This window comes from Epinephelus moara, chromosome 6 (assembly GCF_006386435.1).
Source record: "Epinephelus moara isolate mb chromosome 6, YSFRI_EMoa_1.0, whole genome shotgun sequence".
NCBI lineage: Eukaryota > Metazoa > Chordata > Actinopteri > Perciformes > Serranidae > Epinephelus > Epinephelus moara.
The window spans coordinates 30,896,563-30,918,095 of record NC_065511.1 but is presented as its reverse complement, the minus strand read 5'-3'; the positions used below and the strand labels follow the sequence as shown (position 1 = coordinate 30,918,095).

At 41.6% G+C, this 21,533-nt stretch overlaps 1 protein-coding gene across 1 annotated transcript; it reads left to right on the top strand.

Annotated features, from left to right (window-relative positions):
• Nucleotides 1–782: 782 nt before the first annotated feature.
• Nucleotides 783–18,782, top strand: cacng7b (calcium channel, voltage-dependent, gamma subunit 7b). The gene is made up of 6 exons (XM_050046742.1): nucleotides 783–886; nucleotides 8,393–8,588; nucleotides 9,010–9,096; nucleotides 11,748–11,888; nucleotides 15,733–15,878; nucleotides 17,564–18,782. The coding sequence occupies exons 2-6, from the start codon at nucleotides 8,393–8,395 to the stop codon at nucleotides 18,011–18,013; spliced, it is 1,020 nt and encodes a 339-aa protein (XP_049902699.1). The 5' UTR covers nucleotides 783–886; the 3' UTR covers nucleotides 18,014–18,782.
• The last annotated feature ends 2,751 nt before the right edge of the window (nucleotides 18,783–21,533 follow it).

The following is a 21,533-nucleotide window of genomic DNA, read 5'->3' as shown; positions in this document are numbered from 1 at the left end:
AGCAATATAAAACACAAAGTAAGACTACTGCAAAGAAGAGCCAAAAGGTATGTAAAATTATACTAGAAGTGAACCATGAAAATGCAGAAAAAAGGGGGCAACTACACATTATTTTACATATTTTTTAATGAATAAATATATATTTATATTTTTATAAAAATATTTTTTTTCTTAAAGCATTCTATTATATTTTATTTATTTATTTTTTAGTTATTTATTTTTTGGCACTGTGTTTAAATGGTATGCCCCAACCCATCATCAAGTCAAATTCCTTGTTAAGTGCAAAGCTACTTGGCAACATGTCTGATCCTAAACCTGGGGGTAAATAGACACAAGAGGGGGAAAAATTATAAAAAATATAATAATAAAACCATTAAAATAGATGATAAAAAATGTGCTTGCACTTTACACTGCAGTGTAACAGCACATTTTACACCAAGCATGCACTGCACATTATGCAACAACTGTATTACTGCATACACATAGAAACATTATTTAAAAAAAGGACACATAAGATGAGAAATTGTATTTTAACATGACCTCCCTCCCTCCCTCCCTCCCTCCCTCCTCCCTCCTCCCCTCTCTCACACTCACTATCTCCCTCCCTCTCCAGCACTCCTCTCCCTCCTGCTCCGCTATGTCTCTTCTGTAGCCAAAGTAGCTTGCTGAACCAATCCACCGCAGTGCCTGGGACAGATTGAGTGAAAGAGAGAGTGAGGGATTTAGAGGATGGGTAAGGGGGCTTAAGGGAAAACACACAGAACACGGAGAGAGAGAGAGAGAGAGGGAAGGAGAAGGAGGAAAAAGAGGAGGACCAACATCCACCAAGCCTCCCTGGTGTGAGGTTTCTTGGCTACTGACGTGTGCGCACGACTCTCGTGGCAGGGTGAGTACATTTTCTCCCCTTTATTAAAATAACTACAGTTGTGTGTGTCTTGGCAGTAGTTGTGACGATGACGCCTTTTCCCAAACCTGAGTCAGACATTTATAAAACATATGTGTGTGTGTATGTGATGACAGCTGTGAGAAGCGCAGCGTTCATAACGTGTAGCGTGGAGACAGCCGCTCATCTTTTACTGGAGGTATCACTCTTTAATGGTACCTGGAGCAGCTCTTCATCTCACCCTAAATGTGTGTGTGCGTGTGTGTGAGTGGCTCACATGTTCCCTGCTCTGTGTTTATCATCTCCAAACTCCGCGTGTGAGTGTGTGTGACAGTAAAAGAGGAGGAGGAGGGGAGGGGGGTTTCTAAACAATCCTATGCGCACATCAGTGCCTCAGTCAGCCCTGTGCCGGGATCCACATCCCGCTTTGCACGCGTGCAGTTTACAGAGAATAATGATCTGCGTGAAAATGGTGCGAGTTTCAGCGGAGTGTGGCCGCGCAGCTCTGAGACATCATGAGCAAACCCACCCATTGAGTCACGATATGTACGTTTATGAAGTCATTTATGCTCCACTCAGTGACTCCGTCCTCCTCTCGGGCTGATTTTGGAGACGCTGCACAGTCAAGGTTGGTTAGTTTAGCACAGGTGTAGGCGCATCCCCGTGGTGCGCGTCCATGTTGGGTACTCCTTTCATTTTTTGGGCCAAGGTCTTTCCCTGTGTTAACCTATATCTGCTACATGTACCCGCGCTGTTCCTGCCTCAAACACTCCCTTCTCTCCTCTCTCCTTCAGCACATCTCCTCTCCCTACCCATCACTCCCTCTTTCTCTTTCCTTCCTGTGAGTCTTAGAGGTGATGTCAGTCTGCAGATTGTGACAGATTAGAGAGAATTAAACCTTTTGTCCCCCTTGTGGCTTCTATCTAACCAATTCAAGTGGCTCATTACTTTCTGGGTGATGGAGCTGAGGGGCCTGTCTCACAGCGCTAAAATGGGATTGTTATCACAAATCTAACAGGGATTTTTTTTCACTCAATCTCAATCCCAAATCCACAATGCCTGTTCCTGTTTCTCCAAAAGCTGCAACAGCTCTTTAGAGGATTTTTTTATTTTGGGAGGGGGGATGATGTGAGCACAATACATGGGCGGTGAAGAGGTGAATTTGTTCCCTTCGTTTTTTGTGTCCAAATCCATTATGAACCAGCAGGATGATTTCATGCAGTCTATGAGAGAGGGATGAGGGTGCTGTCCGCGGTGCTGAACGAGTCTGGAAGAGCCACTCGGGCACATCCACTCATTTCTGCTGGGTTGCAACTCCAATTGATTCTCACTCATTCCTGAACACTCTGGCACGTCCTCCAACCGCTGGAAGGTGTGACTGTTCATCTCCTCTCCTCTCTGCTCCTCTCTGCTCCTCTCTGCTCCTCTATATAACTTGCCTTCAGTTATTTCATCTGTCATTTCAGTGAGTTGTTTTTGATTTTTGTGGAGACGTTCCTTGAAATCTCTATATCACACTGGCTCATACTCTGTGTCAACAGCAGTGATGGCAACTTCTGGGCCTGTTGTAAGATCCACAACCTCTGATTAAAGAATGAAAATTAAAGAAACTTTGGTGTGAAAAGGTCGAGTGTGTGTGATTTAGGGGGATGTATTAGCAGAACTAGAATATAATATGATAAGTATGTTTTTTCTAGTGTATAATCACCTGAAAGTAGGAATCTTTGGATTTTCGTTACCTTAGTATGAGCTGTTTTTATCTACATAGAGAGCAGGGTCTCATCCACAGAGTTTGCCATGTTGCACTGCCATGTTTCTACAGTAACCCAGAATGGACAAACCAAACACTGGCTCTAGATAGGGACATTTGTGATTTTGCGTAGGCCACCGTAGTTAGCAACACTTGAGCGTTGGAAAAACACAGATTTTTTTAAACATAAAACCTGGTCTGTGTGTTCAGCCCGTTCTCATTCTGAAGTCGTCAAATACTGCGGCTTTGTCAGGGATTTCACCATCAGACACCTGACTCAACAAACCCCGGACTTTCACCCGGGAGCCTGGTGCTTTCATGCTTTTCTGACATCCCAGCATTGGTAGAGACGTCCTGGAATGTCAACAGCAGATGTAGGATACCGAGCGCTTAACCATAGAGGTGTCTTCTTCTCCAGAAGAAATGGAAAGGTATTTAAACTGGTTAAAACACTGAATGAAGCAGTTTCACTTCACAAATCAGTGTTTCTCCGATGCTGTTCGGTATGTCGTAGATGGGTCACTAGCTCACCTGCTAATGTGTGCTTGCTTATTTCTGATCCAGATGTTCAGGAGGTTTTTACTGGGAGCCGAATTATCTGCAGAGGTCTCTTTCTATCCAAAATAAACTGACAGATTTAAACCAGTAAAAAAAACTGAACAAAACAGTTTCACGTGAATAAAATCAGTCTGCTAACTATGGTGGCCGGTGTGAAAATGCTATCTAGAGCCAGTGTTTGGTTTTTCCGTTCTTGACTACTGTAAAACATGGCAATCTCTGTAGACGAGGACCTGATAACTTAGGATCCGGACGTTCAGGTGGTTTTTGCCACGAGCCAAATTATCCAGAGGTTTCTTCCCAACAATTACTCATCCCAAGTTGTCACATTATGTAAATGCTTTGTTAGTGGTGTTTCACATCTACATAATAATTGGACTCACGGTAAAAACCTCCTGAACATCTGGATCTTAGGTTATAAGAGAAAATAGGTGCACACACATTAACAGGTGCTGGGCTAGCTGATCTGCGACATGTAAAACAGCGAAGGTGAAACTCTGATTTGTAAAGTGAAACTACTTTATTAGTATTTTCACCGGCTTTAATCACCTGGTCAGTTTGGTAGAGGTGTCCTGGAACGTGAACAAGAGATGCAGAAGGATACCTAGCGCTTGGTTAAAACCTCCTGAACGTCTGGATCTTAAGTTATCTGAGAAAACATTTGAGCACACATTAGCAGGTGCTGGGCTCAACTCAAATGTATTCATAAAGCATACTTAAAAACAACTCACACTGACCAAAGTGCTGTACAAAAGGAACACACGAGAGGCAACATAACTGTCAGGCACTAACCCTAACCCAATCTGCAAGCCTCACCTCTAGATGCCACCAAATCCCCCTAAATCTTACACACTGCTTCTTTAAGAATTCCCACAAATCTTAAGTTGTGCCCTTGTGTCTGAAAATCTTTTACCTTTCCCCCTGTTTTTCCATCTTTAATCCATCGTGTTTGTGCGACTGGATTGTTTGCAGTCCATACTTGTCCCCCTCACATCTGTCTGTCCTGTTAGTAACTCACTCTGTGCTTCTTTCAGCCTCGACACAGCCTAACTTGTCATTTTTTGGAGGATTTCTCTGATGCGTACCCTTTACCAGCAGCCAGCTCTGTTCTTACACACACGCCATGCTCACAAAAGAAGCTCTATTCATCCCCGGTGCTGCACAGAAACTAAAGCAACTTCTATAGTGGTCACGTCTCGCACAATGGCTGTCGAGATAAGATGAGGCCAGGCTTAATCTTTAAGAGTTTATTCCCCAGCAGAGTGACTGTCTCTGTCAGAACTCTGCTCTTTAAAGACTCAAAGGTTTGTCATACAAAGAAAGAGCAGAAGAAGAATAAAGTGCTTCTCATGTTCAAGTTAATAATTGGGCATTCATTTCCTGTCCTCAAAGCCGTCTCTTAAGTGCCTGATAAATGGTCAGTGTTGAATTAATTAGTCAGACTAAACATGATGTATTTTACTGTACATTAGTATGCAAATAGTTCACTCCAAAGACAGTGACACAGAAGTTCAGTGTCTGTTAGGTATATAATAATTTGGCTTTTTGTGCACCATATGACTGAGACTGACACCAAAGCATCTGGTGAGCTGCAGCACTGTGAACATTTCATTAATAACACTCAAACAGGCCGGACACAAGTATGCAGATAACAGCTCAGCACGACAGCGATGCACGGAGGTAAAACCTCAAACACACATCTCCAGAAACCTTGAAGCAGCAGCTGTGTTACATCAGCAGAAGAACATGCCTGATTTCACTCCTGTCACTGAGTGCAGGAGCAAGAGTGTGAAGCTCGAGTACACCGCACAGGAGAGGAGTGAAAAACATTTCCTGTTACAGCTAATATCAATTATTTTGTGACAGTAAGGGTCAGACGTTTGGTGTAAAAACTCCCTTCTGCCTCTGGTCGACAGTTCAGGCTGCAAACAGCACTGTGTGTGTGTAATGATGTCGGATAAGTTTTCTCGGTGCACATCAGGGCGGCTGTTGCAGTTTTGAATGACTGAGGATTGAGTGTCAGTGTGTGTTTACTCGTTGTTGCAGAGCAGGTGCATCGCTTCGTGCCCATAATTGGGCTCTTCCAGATAGTTATTACAATGTCACATCTCATTTAAAGTGACTGAGGTGGACTTTAATGGCCTGCACAGTCAGAGTGAGACACAATGTGATGCTCACAGCACACATGCACCAGCAAAAAAATAGACCAAGCTCCTGCTGAAAGGTGTTATGGTTTTCTTGCTCATTTGGATGCAACATATTGACATATATAGATAAATAAAAATACGAAAAATATTGGCATTATCCATGAAAAAGGTACTACAATAAAACACTGAAGTTTCCTTACACTTTATTGTAGCAGAATATATCTATATTTTTCTTACTGTAATATTGTATGGGCCAGAATATTTGTCCCCTTCTATCAAGCCACTCTTTCCTTCCCGGAAACAAAACATTTTCTCGTTTCAGTTTTCAGTTTTCCAGTTTTCTAGTTTCTGTCTCACTGTTTCATGAACTGAAAATCGTATCCATTTATGACATTAATACAGGGATAAGCAACCTGAGGCTCTGGAGCCACATGCAGCTCTTTAGCCCTTCTCCAGTGGCTCCCTGTGGCTTTGACAAAAAAACTATATATAAATTAACAACTGTTTTTTTTTTTAACATTTTAATTTTCAAATTCTATATTTTGCTAATTTTTTCCTAACCAGACTAGCTATGGATTCCAAATTCAAAAAGTCTTGGAGGAAAATAGAGAATTTAATAGTTTGTGGACAGATTTGTTTGCTTACTCTGTGAATGCTGCAAAATGAAAGTGCCAAATTATTATAAATAGGCCACTGCAGATTAGTCACCCTGTAGTTAAACATTCCAATGATTGATTTTTTGGCCAAAAATGGCTCTCTTGAAAGAGGGTTCCCGGTGCAATCCCGGGTGGGGGAGCCCCTCTGTGTGGAGTTTGCATGTTCTCCCCATGTCAGCGTGGGTTTTCTCCACGTACTCTGGCTTCCTCCCACAGTCCAGGTTAACTGATGACTCTAAATTGCCCGTAGGTGTGAATGTGAGTGTGAATGGTTGNGCAATCCCGGGTGGGGGAGCCCCTCTGTGTGGAGTTTGCATGTTCTCCCCATGTCAGCGTGGGTTTTCTCCACGTACTCCAGCTTCCTCCCACAGTCCAAAGACATGCAGGTTAACTGATGACTCTAAATTGCCCGTAGGTGTGAATGTGAGTGTGAATGGTTGTCTCTACAGTATGTGTCAGCCCTGTGATAGTCTGGTGACCTGTCCAGGGTGAACCCTGCCTCTCGCCCAATGACAGCTGGGATAGGCTCCAGTCCCCCCACGACCCTCAAGAGGATAAGCGGTTAGAAAATGGATGGATGGCTCTCTTGATCAGCAAGGTTGCCGACCCCTGCATTCATAGATTGCAAATCTGTGAATTTGTTTACAAAGCCGTCCATGAACTTGAGAGCTTACCACAATTTCAACTCTGAAATTCCCCTTTTTAAAACCCACCTAAGTCAATTTTCTGTAAAATATTTAGGACCTATAATAAGGAAAAGTGAATATCAGCTCCCAGGTCAGTATTTCATGAATAAAATAATTTCTTAGAAAATACTAGAACTTGTGTTTAGGTTATGTACAGTCTTTGCTAATTTTCTTGTGAGTCACTTGTTTTGATCTGTTTCTAATTATTTAGGTTCAAATTACTTTTCTTATCAGTATGACTTTTTGTGTAAGAATAATGACTTACTAACATATTAAAAATTATATTCAGCTTACGTTTCTTTTACGTGACAGCTCAACTCAAAATTAAGGGATACTTGTGTTAAGCCATTGTATGTTCTGTTATTATTTATAGCTACTTGTTTTTATTCATCACCGCTGGCAAACGCCATGGCTGGAGGCATTACGTTTTAGGGTTATCAGTCTCTCTGAAACAAGTTATTTCAAGAACACCTTGAGGGGAATTCTACAAATTTGGCACAAACGTCCCCTTGAACTTAATGATGAACTGATAAGATTTTGGTGGTCAAAGGTCACCCAATTTTTGGCCATAACATAATTATGACAAAACTTCACACAAATGTCTAATAGGATAAAATAATGAAATGATGACATGTTAATATCCAAGGTCAACTTTACTGTGACATCATAATGTTCTTGGGTGTCCATCTTGAAACTGTGCTGGGTTGAGATGTGTGTGAAGCCTTCATGTTTTAGAATATGTAGCTTCTGTGCAGCAACATCCACATTTGAAGCATCATTAACTGCCATATGAGTCTGATCAGACATGGTTGTAAAATGTAAGTTGACCGGCTCACAGAGGCATAAAATCACGGTAATCCTAGTTTGTTAATGTTCCTTTTTTATGTGCTATTAAAAAAATCTATCAATTAAAGGTGGTGCTGTTAGTACTCCCAAATAAATGACCACCAGGTGTATAGACCTGGATAAATTAACTAAACTAAAGTGTAAATTAGAATAAAAGAGAAATGCAAAAACAAAGTCTGAATAATGAAGATATGAGGTCAGCTGCATCACGGTAATGATCCTCCCAGTGTAACGCATAATGTGCTGAATAACTCAACAAAATGAGGGTGATTATAGTAAACACAAACCCACTCTGTGTTCTCCACATTCTCCATGACTTGTCAAGCTGATGATACTGAACAGCGGTCCAGATTAAGCAGAGGCTAGTGGCTGAACAATAACACACATATACACACGAAAACTCACAAATGCATACAGACAGTGTGCTCAAAGGATTTGCAGTGAAGTCTTCCCCAGTCAACCAGAACTAAGTCACAGAAAGACCATGTGTGAGTCACACAGGACCTCTCCTCCCTGTCCTGATCTGTGTGTGTGTTTCTGTCGCTCAGCTTTTTAAGTCCTGGCTTAAGTTCAGTGTTTCACTGTGAAATCTTCATCTGTTGCGTTGACTCCTCGCTGACCTTTAACAGGATTGGTCGCCACCGGATGTGTCGCTAACTCATCTTTAGCTGTAACAAGGCCAGACAGGAAGATGGCCAGTAGCTGTTTGCATGTGCGCACATCACGTCTGTCTCAGTGTGTCCCCCTGCTCCTAACGACCTCCCTCCACGATCCCATCCAAATTTACCTACATTTGTGTTATGCAGTTTTGACATGTAATTCTTCCTCTCCTCTAACACCCTTCCCTCCCTCGTTCCGCCCTCCAGATGAGTTCGTGCAGCAGCCGTGCGTTGACCATCCTGTCCACAGTGTTCGGAGCCTGCGGGCTGCTGCTGGTGGGGGTGGCCGTGTCCACAGACTACTGGCTGATCATGGTGGAGGGCATCATCCTGCAGCAGAACCAGAGCATGGAGGTGAAGATGGCGCTGCATTCAGGCCTGTGGAGAGTTTGCTTCGTGGCGGGTAGGCAGATACGAAAACATGTTTGAATATTCACATTCAGAAATTAAAAGGCTGACTTTAAAACACACACACACACACACACACACACACACACACACACACACACACACACACACCATTCAAACAGCGCTGCTGTGTGTGTGTGCATATGTCCACATCATCACAGCGACAAACACACAGAAACCAGCAGAGTGTGAGAGCAGTGAGGAGAGAAAAGAGAGAGGAGAGCTTCTGGCCTCCAGAGTCATAGCTGTCACAAAACATGATCGTTACCTGTGAGCAGCACTGCAGAGACCCACATGCTTTTTTTTTTTTCTCTCGTTTTTTTTGGATTTGTTTTGTTTCCTGATGCAACACTGACTTTGATCCTAAAAGCAGAGCCCAACTTGTTTCTTGTTTTGTTTGATGCGTTTTCTCTCAGGAACAGAAAACGGGAGATGTGTTGCATCCGAGTACTTCACTGAACCCGAGATAGAGATCACCACCGAAAACACTGCAAACATCCTCAGTGAGTAAAACATGCAACAGCCCGGTGACATTACACAGTTATCTGCTGTATGAGAGGCTCTGCAGAGTCCCCCTGCTGATTGATCGAGGGTACTGAAGTTTGAACAGATCATTAGAGCTGCACCTATTACTGGTTAAAGAAAAAACTGATTATTGATTTAGAGCAGTGGTTCCCAACTTTTTTTCTTGTCAAGGACCCCTAAATTGCTACACATTAGGTCAAGGTCCCCCATTCGATAAGATTTTGCTTCAGGGACCTCCATCTGAAAAGGTCTGAGTTGATAGATATGATTAAGACCAGAATTCTACAGTTATCAACCATAGATGAGGAATTAACTGTGGAGGAGGTGAAATCTATGATAACTTTTATGACTCTTACTCACATTGGGCTCACTTCTATTGTGAATTGAATAGTGAAAATAAACTTTTCCCCATTTTTAGAGGCTCCACCTGGAACTCCCTGAAGGACCCCTGGTTGAGAATCACTGATTTACAGTCATTTTTTAAAGGAAAATTTACAAAATTTTCTTGTTGCAGCTTCTTGACTGTGAGAATTTGCTGCTTTTTCTGTTTATATCACTGTAAACTAAGGTTGCATGATATAAGGAAAATGTGTGATATGCTATAACATTGAATATCGTGATAACAATAGTATATTTGTGATCAATAGATAATAATAATCAAGTGTTCTATCTTTCTAATGCTTTCAGTATAGTGCTAAAATACAACAAATCACTTTTTGAATTAAAAAAATAAAAGGAAATTATTTCCAACATTCTTTTATTCATATATTATTATATATTGTATATATTATTATTTAGAACATTAAATTGAACACTAAAAGTACCAAAGGAAAAAAAAAATCATTGTTACATTTTATAGTGCAGTTTTCTACCGATACTCTTTCTCAACTAATTAAAAAAAAAAAAAAATCCCTGAGGACAATCTCCCAGTCTTTTGCGAAATTGACATCACAGTGAAATATAAAAAAATAAACAAAAACAAAAAACATGATATTGTGCAGCCCTACTGTAAACTGAACATTTTGTATTTTTGGCTTTTTGAAGATGTCACCTCTGACTCTTGGAAACTGTGGTGGACATTTTGACACTGATTTTATAATAATCAAGAAAATAATTGTCAGATTAATCGATGAAAATGGTCATCAGTCAGTTGCAGCCTCTGTTCTCTAACAGTAATCAGATGAACTACATTGATGTGATTCAGAAAAGATCATCTTCATAAACAAAAATATGGCTTTAACAGAAATACCTGGTTGAAGTAAACGTAAATGGTGATGACATTTGTGCATGGTAAACAGAGCATCTCAAAAACTTCCAACATGGACTTGAGGTGTGACCACGAGTGATCTGGTGGGCAATCTTTATCTCCATCTGCTGCGGTAACCATAGTAATACCGCAAAACCAAACCAAGTGCCCCAGGAGTGAGTCCTAAAACCAAGGAGGCTAGAGAGGTATGAAATATATATGTAACTTTATATTTTCCTTGACTTTAACCCAGAAATGAGCTGGCATTTTATGACTGACTGGGTTTTTTGAATGGGTTTTGGGTTAGGTTCCTGAATTAAGGTCTGTGGTTCACACAAGCGTAAGAGACTTTGACGTTTTGTTCTACAACATAAAATACGCCTGTTAATACCCCACTCATGAACTTTGAAGCTTCTGTGTATCTTAAAAAAGATGGTTGCTTACAAGTGGATAAATGAAACTACAGAATGTCATCACACCAAGCTGCGCCAAACACGGCTTTACAGTGTTGTTATGATGGTACTTCGTGCAATTGCATTTAGGCTTTAATAGTCATGAAAGTGGTGCTTATTTGTGAAGATTATCTTGCTGAGCAAAAAGTGCGAGTATCATAAACCTTTGTTTCCCACAGAGCTTATTTTTGTCAATAATCAAAAATCCAATGGAAAAATCCCATAGGCTGTTTGACAAGGGAACCAGTGCGATGCTAAATTTCACGTCGGCCTACAGAAAAACGTCATACAACCGCTGATGACCTCTCCTTTCTACCTCTCTCTACCGATGAGCTGACCAATCTGAGTAGCACAGAACTGCATAAACACAGTTTATAGACTTCTGTATTTAAAAAAAATAATAAAAATCATCCGCAGACTTCAAAGCAAGTGTAAGGACAGCCTTCGTAAAAATGTAGTGGAGTCAAGAAGACAAAATTTGTCTTTCAAATAAGCTGGAGTCCAAGTAATACATTTCCAAAAAGTAATACTCAAGCCTTGGATTAAACAATTAGTGTGAAGCTGATGTTTCTCTGTGATCTCACAGGTTTACAACCATGTAGCTGTGTTCTGTTGTAACATCCTAACACCTTAACTCTGTTTAGTTAAAAAGCAACAAGATGCTTCACTGGAAACACTAAATCTGAGATATGTCCAGACCCTGTGAAATGTAAACCATTATAAGAAAGGAAGAAATGTTCCCATCTCACCATTTAAGAGATGAAAGTCACGACATCTCCACATAACTGGCTTTATATTCCAGACTCTACTGCCTCAGATTATATTAACTAACACTTTCAGAGCTCCAGAGACATTAACATTCACCTTTCCCAGCAGTGTAAGGACACATTACATCAGCTGTGTTTAACACTGTGACCTCTCCTCCCTACAGAGATGGTGCGGACAGCCACTCCCTTCCCGATGGTGTCGCTGCTCTTTGTCTTCACCGCCTTCGTCATCAGTAACATCGGACACATCCGGCCTCAGCGTACCATCCTGGCCTTTGTGTCCGGCATCTTCTTCATCCTCTCAGGTGGGAGCCATTACTCATGTCCCGCTGTCACCGCACCTTCACTGCGTGATTGATTACAGCAGCCTGGTGTGTCCTGTGTCACACATGGACACACTCCATCACGGCTCTATTTTGGGTGCATGTTGCAGGTGTGTAGGCTGTCATGAGAGCAGGTGACGATTAGTTTTCAGTGTGGGAGTTTCTTGCTCCTCTGACTTTGCATTACTTTGAATTAAACAGGCTTTATGTGAGAAATTATGAGCTTGGGATTGTGAAAACTCTGACAAGACTGAAATACTCTCACAGCATCATGGACAGGCCTTTCAGCTTCATTTCCTGCATTAGTGCAGTTAACCCTCTTGAACAGCAGGTGGCTGTAATGCTCCCATCTCTCGTCCTCAGTGTGTAGTAAAGACAGTCAGGAGCCAAATTGGAGCTCATGTTCTCTGAAGGCTGTTTCACTTGACACGTTTTAGAAGGAAGCAGCGCTGCAGAGCTCAGAGGAGCATCAAACGTGGGCCGCAGCGACAGCTCCTGACTTTGCCGTGGCGGGGACTTGCTGATAAAGGGTGGAGCAGAATAATAGGTGTTATGTAACGGGGGTTATGTAATGTTTATAGCCTGCGCTGGAAGTGTCGCAGTGTTTTACTTTATGAGGTATTTTGATAATAGGGTGATAATAAGGGGCAAGTGTATCAAATTGCTTTTCAGCGGTTAGATTCTCTGCAGCACTGAGCCTCACTCTCTTTCCACACACTGCCTTCCCTACTCCCCCCCTCCTCCCTCCGCCTCCCCCTCCTCTCTTGTTCACTCAGCTTCTTAGATTTCTTTGCTTTTTCTGTTTCTCCCTTCTCTCAGTCAGTCTCCTTCCTGCTCACACCTTCATTCACAGTATAGTCTTTCAGTAGTCACAGTGGATGTGGTGGTGTTGATGTGAGCATATTCTGCTGGCATCACTGACACGCTGGTCTGGTAAATATTGTAGTCTGGGTCATGTTCTGGGTGATATTACAGAATTCATAGTGAAAAAGCACAGCATGGAGCCACAGCTGTTCAAGCATGGTTAGAGCTTTATATTCTTACCCCACAGACATCTTGCATATGCATGTGTACTCGTAGACGCATAATTTATCTCTACGTCTTCTTCCTTTTGTCTCGCCCACATGTACACCCTTTCTTTTCCTTCCTCTGCTCTTAGCGTGCACGTGCATGTGTGTGTTTCCTACAATTTCCTGGTGTTACTTATTTATATAGAGATGTACTTCCTGTGCAGGATTGGCAGCAGCATGGTTTCTGCATTTTCTATGCTTTTCAATTTTAACCCAACAACACAGCCTCTTAAACAAGCCGTTCATTGCAAAGGACATAACTGCTCGACAGCCTTGTGGTACATTTGAATTTTGCAGCGAAAGCTAAAAATACTCGTATTTGCTATTTACAGCATGTAGCTTTCTTTGAATATTGATTCTTCGATGTTGGCCATATGTTGTGCCTCATGCATTTAACATGTTGGAGGCAGAGTGGAGAGCGTGTGGGTGTTCTTGGAGGAGGGGGTTTTAATGTTGTATGTGTTGCTTCTGGGGGAAAACGGTCGTTGAAAGCTGATTCTGGTTTTCCATACGGTATATGAAAAGTTTACAGTGTATGCTGCATGTAGCTTCTTAGTAATGGACTTGAAGGTGTGTCAACCTGCTTTCATGTTTTTACTTCCTTTCAGTCTTTATCTGTCTTTTTCTGAAACATGTCTTTATCGTGATTTTCAAGAAGAACCAAATTATACAATTACAAGCTCAGCCGTTAATCAATATGACATTACATTGAAATTAAAAGTACTTTGCTCTTGGGATAAGTAAAGGAAAGAAAATTTGTTTCTTATGAATGCAGATCTGCAGGCAGTCCTGTCCCCTAGAAATTACATTTATATGCTATTAAGTTTTTTTGACCCGACAAGAATCTGACTGGGATCAAAATGTTGTCTCTTTACTTCAAAGAATGTATCTACACAATCACAATATCTGTATCTGCAATATGTTCACTGACATTTCTGATTTTCCTTCATTTTTCTTTGCCACATCCTGCAGTGCAACATCTGCTCATAGCAACTAAAGCATGAATAAACTCTTTTGAGGGTTACATGTAGGCATTTAAAGCATGTAGTTAAGGTTTGAGAAAGATCATGGTTATATGATTAGAAAGTCAACAGTGACTTTAAGCACGAGAAAAGAGGAGTTTACTTTATTAACAGTTAACCGTAAACCAGTGTTTCATTAAGCTGAAAGTGAAAATGGCTAACTTTTTTTAACTGTCTCCTTTCCCCAGTGTTTCAAAGTGGTATTGTTTTTGGTGTCGCTGTCGCAAAGACAACCTCATCGCTTTCTGTTTTTCCTCAAAGCCTAACAATGAGTCTCTTTTTATTTTGGTGGGTAGAGTTTCCTTTGCAAAGAACTCATATTGATACACTTTGGTGACTAGGGAGAGCTACCAGGAGCTACCAGGAAAACAAAAGCACTGTCCTCTTTCTGTTTTCATTGCGCAATTGTTGACACACTTCTTAGATTGAGTCTTCATTTTCCACTGAGATCGTACCTGGTGGCTGACAGACTTGATAATGAAAGCGAGGCTTATAGGGAACCAACATAAACACAAATGATGTTATTATTTATGCAATCAAGATTTGTTTAATGATGAAATGCTTTAACTTATAAAGCAAAAAGTTTGTCTGTGTCCTTATTAACTAGAGTACTTATATCTCCTAAACCTAACAGCACACTGAATAAAAAGTATCACTTCCTGCACTTGGAAACTCTGCCAAATACAATCTATATGAAATTGTGTTTCCCTCCAAACTAATTTTGGCAAAACAATTTAGTAGTGTGGAAATGTGATTTTACATGAGACAGAGTTGCTGCAGGCGAGGAACAAAGACACTTTCAGAGTCCTTCCCAATACACACACACTCTCATACACACACATTCTTGTACTTGTATTTTTGTGAGAACCCTTGTTGACATGATGCATTCCCTAGCCCCTTACCTTAACCTTAACCATCACAACTAAATCCCTAACCCTAACCCTAACCTAAAAGTTATTCTAATCTGAACCCTAAAAAAGGCTTAACCCTCAAACAGGCCTTTGGAAAAGTGAGGACTGATTAAAATGTCCTCACTTTGCAAAAATGTCCTCACTCTGTTGCTAAAATACATCTTTGGTCCTCACTGTGTAGCATGTACAAGTAGATACACACACACACACACGCAAATTCTGTACTTCTATCTTTGTGAGGACTCTGACTAACATGATGCCTTCCCTAGCCCCTTACCTTAACCTTCACAACTAAATGCCTAACCTAATTCTGACTTGAATCTTAAAACCAAGTCTTAACCCTCAAGCAGGCCTTTGAAGATGTGAGGACCGACCAAAATGTCTTTCTCTCAGAAATACCCTTACTTTGTTTGTTAAATGTGTTTCAGTCCTGACCATGTAGCAGACACACACACACACACACACACACACACACACACTAAGGACATAAGATACAACAAAATTGCCTACATAAAGTCTACATTGTTTTGCTTCTATGAGTCATTCTTTTCATCTCTGCAGGTCATTATTTTTTGTCTCTTTATCTGTCATTATGATACATACACACCCTCTCTGGTCTCTCTCCCATCTCTTTATTAAAGTTGGAATTTTTGAGGCTAATTGCTTGGTGTGGTCACTCCACATCCCATTGCTCTCTCTCAGTCTCTCTCTGTCTGTTAAACTCTCGCCACGCTGGTGCAGCTGTCTCTATTGGATTATAATGACCTCCTGGGTCTCTCTGTCTCTCTCTGACTCAGTGTCATTGTTAATGTGCTGTGTGCAGGCCTCAGTCTGGTGGTGGGTCTGGTGCTCTACATCTCCAGTATTAATGACGAGGTGATGAACCGGCCCAGAGAGCCCGAGCAGTTCTTCAACTACCACTATGGCTGGTCCTTCGCCTTCGCTGCCTCTTCCTTCTTACTCAAAGAGGTCGGTCTGGGCTGTGTGTGTGTGTGTGTGTGGTAGTGATGAAAAATATATGAAAGAGTGTGAGAGAATGTGTGTCTGTCTGAAGGGCATCAAATTTGGTAGGGACATTAGGGACATGTCCCCATAAATATCAAGTGACTACTGAATCGTCCCCGGCAATAGAGTGCTGCAGGAATGAGTCCTAAAACCAGGAAATGAGTTTGCATTTTACCGCTCCCAGTTCCCTCATCTCCAAGTCAATTGGTTTTTTCACTGGGTTTTTGGTGAGATGACTGAAATAAGGTCTATGGTTACCACAAGCTTAACAGACTTTCACATTTTATTCTACAAAATAAAATACGTCAGTAAAAAAACGCGCTTGTACAGAGGCTGTAGGTTTCATTTGAGGGTTTGGGGGCCCTCTTCCAGGAAATTTCATGCGCCAGTTTATGATGGAAATGTCTTTATTTATTGTAAAGAAAAACACAAATTTCAAGCCATAGGTGACAATTCAAAATATAGAAATAGGCTACAATAGAATATAACACAGTGGGTTTCTCTGTTTCTCTGTTATCTCTGCTGATTCAACACGTCACTTTCCCATCCTCCATTGTGTCTTCTGTTTGGGGAAGTAACCTCTTTAAATGTACATGTAACACCTATTCACTATGAGAATTCTGCAATAATCCAAAAACTAATGAAAATATCCCATAGACTTTTTTTTATAAGGGAACCAGGGCAAAGCTAATTTCCGCATCGGCCTACCGAAGAAAACGTCGAGACTGCAGCTCCGTCACATAGATGTATATGAAGGCTAAGTGAAGGAGACACCATCTTTACCTTAACTGTTCTGTGCACAAAGACACTGAACAATTTGCATCTTGTATTGATTTAGTAAGGGGCAGCGAGATGATTAAGGCACCCTGGTCCACATTCGTTATAAGTTGTAGATCGGCGGCGAAAGGCAAAAATTAATGCCTAAAAATGACCAGCATACAGGAAATGAAGTGTTTGACGCTTCAAATTTCCTCAGGGGGGACCTCCAGACGCCCCCTTTAATATGTGTTCCCCGAAGTGTTGAAATGAAACCTCTGCTCTTGGTCTGCGTGCATACATATGTTACACACAGATAATATATTTTCATTTCTATGGTATAAGTGTTTTTTTCCTGGAGTGTTGCATGCTGAGTGTGCAGGAAGGTAAGGTGATTGGTTTTCTGCAGATATGGTGAGGCATCAGTGGTTTGTGTGAGTCTGCGTGTTCATGTGTGCATCCATGCGTGGTGATGTCTCATATGAATCCTCTGCTCATACCCCCCCACCACCACTTCTCCTCCTGCTGCTTTCCCATCATCAGCAGCACTGCTCTTAAGTGGTGCAGTGGACACTAACCTCCTCCCTCCCTCATCTGTTCTCCGCACACTTGTCTCCGTTCTTTCTTTTCCAATCTGTTTTATGGGCTTCAAGCGTACCCTCATCTTTCTAAATCAAAAGCACACACTTACACCTCTCTACTTTGTACATTCCTTTTAACACTTCTCACCTTTCAGTCACTTTTAATCTAATTTCCCCAGCCATCACTTGTTACTGCGTCTTTGAAATTTGTCTCTGAACTCAATTTATTTACGCGACTAAATCCCTCTCTCCCTGTCGCATCTTATCACCCCCTCATCTCCTCCTGCTTCCTCTTCTCACTCACTGTCTCAGGGGGCTGGGGTGATGTCAGTCTATCTGTTTATGAAGCGCTACGCCGAGGAAGAGATGTACCGCCCCCACCCTGCGCTCTACCGCCCCCGCCTGTCCGAGAGCAGTGACTACAGCGGCCAGTTCCTCCACCCAGAATCCTCCTGGCCTCAACCGAAGCGAGGCCGCAGCACCTCTGAAGCCTCCAGTGACATCTCCATCCAGCTCAACCAGGCACCACCAGCACCCCCCAAAAGCAGCCTCCAAGGGCAGGGCAGCCCACCTTCTGGGTCGTCCTCCGCAGGGAGCTTCCAGATGCCTCCACAGTCTGCTGGCTACCCCACCACGCACACCCTCACCAGGTCGCACTCCTCACACCCCCAAGGCCAGGCTCTCCCCATGGCAATGCCTCCATCACCCGTACCTCCCCCTCACTATCACACACACATGCACATGAGCGCCTCCCCCTGTTAGGAAGCAGGAGCATCGGGGAGGGAAGAGACACTGACTCCTCATAATCACGTACACTGTACATTTAGCTGTGGATGAGAGTTAATGCTGAGCTTAGAGCACAGATCATGTGAGATGAAGTGGAGGGAGAGGTGATCAAACATAATAAAATGTAGCTTTGGAACAATATGAACCAAGGACAGAGGAGGTGTTGGAGAGTAAAAGGAAAGGTTTAACAGGATTGTGGGGGATTTGACAGAAACCGTGATGGACACAGAACAGTAGAAACAGGAGGAAAAGAAAAAGGAATTTCGGGTTGTCATAATGGAAAGAGGCAAAAAGAGTTTCCTAGAAAGACTTTAGAGGTTAGGTTGAGTGACAGAGGAGATATAGGAGAGGGAGTGTGAGGCAGGGAGAGCGAGGGGCTGCGGTATAATACAAGATACTGCAGTGCTGCAGGAAATTTGTATGCACTTGGAAATGTACAATGCAAAACACTGATCACAAAGACTGAGGATGCACATAGTTTTATACATACATAATTCATAAAAATACACGGAAAAAGGTACCTTTTTTTACCAAAAGGTAAATGTGGTTATATTCTTGTCTTCTCTGAATTTCTTACATCATCAGTCCAGTTTCATAACTCACAATGTCAAAGTAATATTAATGATATTATTAATTAAAAAAACATTAGTTAAACAATAGAGTAATTCTTAAATGAGAACACTGTATGTGAATGTTGTTAATCTTTGTAAAAAAAAAAAAAAATACAGACAGACAGAAGTGGATGATGTTCTGAAATATCATAAGAGCAAATCTTCATGTTTTACATATTTGTTTAAGATACAAATTTATAAAATTCTTGTATATAAAATTGCACATGAGGAGTTCTATATAGCTGTTGTAAATTATGAATGAAGCTTTGGCACAAGTCACATCAAGAAAATGTCTGACTCATTCTGCTTTGGATGAAGACTCTGCAACAGGCGCACTACAACCAACAACGCACCCTGTGGATGCAGCGCACGCTGGTTTAAAGGAGGAACCACCCGGCGCTGACACGGCGGTCTGATGCCCTCTACTGGCCACTGCTCCGCACTGACCCTGGATCAGCTCTGGGGCCCAGGTCACTACTTTTTCATGCACTCTTCCTTCCTCACTGGTCTGCACTGTGTGTCAGGTGATGGTGCAGCACAGATGAGTCAACGGTGAATGTCAGGAGCAAGGAGACATTTTGAACTGCACATGGATCAAGATTTATGCTTTAAAGACTGGTTAGATGTATTTTTTAAAAGCTTAAAAGCTGTTTATATATATCTGGAAATCTCACATGGTGAAAGTATTAATTGCATTTGCACTTACTGCTCAAAGGACGATACCACTGTTAGTGAAATGCAGGTCCTCACTACGTAGACAAAGTATTTAAAATGTTTTTGGTGACAGTGCATCCTGCTAAAGGTTTCTAGACTACCTGAAAATATGTTTTGCGCTCTCTTGTAACTGATACAACTAATGATTAATTTTATTTTCTGTTAATCTGCTGATTACTTTCTAGACTGATCATTTTGTCTATTAAATGTCAGATAATAGTGAAAAATGCCATGTTGATGTATTTAAACAGCTAGTTTTATTTGATCTGCTATCCAAAAGCAAAAGATAGTCCTTATTCCACCCTATGACAAAGGAATGCACCGAATACTTGCAGTTGAAAATCTGGCACAAGCAAGAGTTTAGTATTTTGCTTTGAAACTGACTGAAATGGTTGTTTTGCTATTATCTATTTATGTTGATGGACTTACGGTAATTGATAAATCAGGTATTTTCAGACGATCCCACATGGGTCACAGTAGCACTTCCTTCAACATCACAATGTAGCAGACTGTGTAGGATGTTGTAGGATGTTTTAGCCAAGCACTTTAACCAAATACAGTTATATTGTGGGCATGAATGGATCAATAAATGAGCTTGCAGGCTCAGGAGTCAAGAGTGTAGGGCACCCCCTTGGCCTTCACCTGCAAAGTGTCACTAAAATTAACACGTGTGGAGCAGGAAGAGACTCTAAATGACTGCAAATAGACACAGGGAGGCTCGCAAAGATAACAAAAGGGGTCAAAACAACCACAAAGAGACACAGAATGACAACAGAGAGAGACACAAAACAACTTAAATGAATTAAAACAACTACAAACAGGCATAAAAAGACTGCAAAAAGACACAAGGAGGCTCAAAACGACAACGCAAAGGGTCAAAATAACCTCAAAGAGACACAAAATGACAAGAAAGAGAAGCAAAGCAAATTCAGTTAGATTCAAACAACTACAAACAGGCATAAAAAGACTGCAAAGAGACCCAAAACAACTTCAAACAGATTCAAATGACTACATAGAGACACAAAATGGCCACAAACAAAAAAGTAAAAAACTACAAAGGAACATAAAAGACTACAAAGAGATGCAAAACAACAACAAAAAGAGGCTAAACAACTATCAAGTTTATCTGTGGTGGGGCCTTCTGCGTGTCTGTGCCCAGGGGCCCATTGTCTTGTAATCTATAATAATTGTTTTTGTTGTACATAATGTATTTTCAGATGCTCTAGAACCTTAATGCACTTCAATATTATACCAGTATCTTTATCTTTAGACAAGCAGGACCTGTATATCAGAAACAGTCGTATCTTAATTTAGAATAGTTTGTTTGTCTTTGAGGCACATCATGCACAGGGATACGTTAAAAACAATATATCTCTGTATTGAGAATTAAACCACCGTGTCATTGTGTAATGACTGGTTTTCATTATCACTGTGATGCTGGAGAGAGGGAAACACACAGATGTCGTACAGAGGATGTGTGGAAGAGAAATCTTGAAGATGTACAGGGGAGTATATGAAGTGAGATCATGGAGATATCATCATATTTTGGCCTTTTGCAGGGTTTTGTTGTGCAGGCTCACCGCTCCTCAGCACCACCCTGCTTTTTGTTTATGCAGTTGTACAAATTCACACTGAGGTGAAGCCTGCTGTAACTGCAGCGTTCTGTTGTTGGCTCTGCTGTTACAGTTAGGGGGTTAAGTGCCTTGCTCAAGGGCACCTCAGCAGTAGCTGCTGAAGAAGATCAAAGTATTTCCCTTTATAGATTTTTCCCAACCAACAGGCATCTAAACCCTGCGGTTAAAATCCAGCTATCTAACCTTTAGACTGCTGCTGACCCCGTCATGACCTTAGTGACTGTGCACAGCTGCCCTGTTTCTCCCCTCACATCACTAATTTCCATTTTAATTTGTAGAACCGTTCGATAATCCTTCGCTGCATCTTAAACTGCGGCACTTCTTTCCTTTTTCATCTCTGTACCTCTTTGTTTTTCCCTCTCTACTACCCCCAGCTTCTCTCTTTGCCTCTACATGATTACATAAAAGGGTGTAGCTGTGCTTGCTTCCGCATAAAGCCCGGACTTCTTGCACATGACCGTCTTTGCAAAGAAAAAGAAATGGGTAAAACAAATGCTTTTCAGTGCTTCAATGGAACTGACGCTGTATAATCTTGAG

What these genes read in the sequence shown, in the direction of transcription:
- cacng7b (XM_050046742.1), top strand. Translation starts at nt 8,393, where the DNA reads ATGAGTTCGTGCAGCAGCCGTGCGTTGACCATCCTGTCCACAGTGTTC. An exon ending in AAACACTGCAAACATCCTCA is followed by an intron (nt 9,097 to 11,747) that starts GTGAGTAAAACA and finishes TCCTCCCTACAG; the next exon opens with AGATGGTGCGGACAGCCACT. An exon ending in CTTCCTTCTTACTCAAAGAG is followed by an intron (nt 15,879 to 17,563) that starts GTCGGTCTGGGC and finishes TCACTGTCTCAG; the next exon opens with GGGGCTGGGGTGATGTCAGT.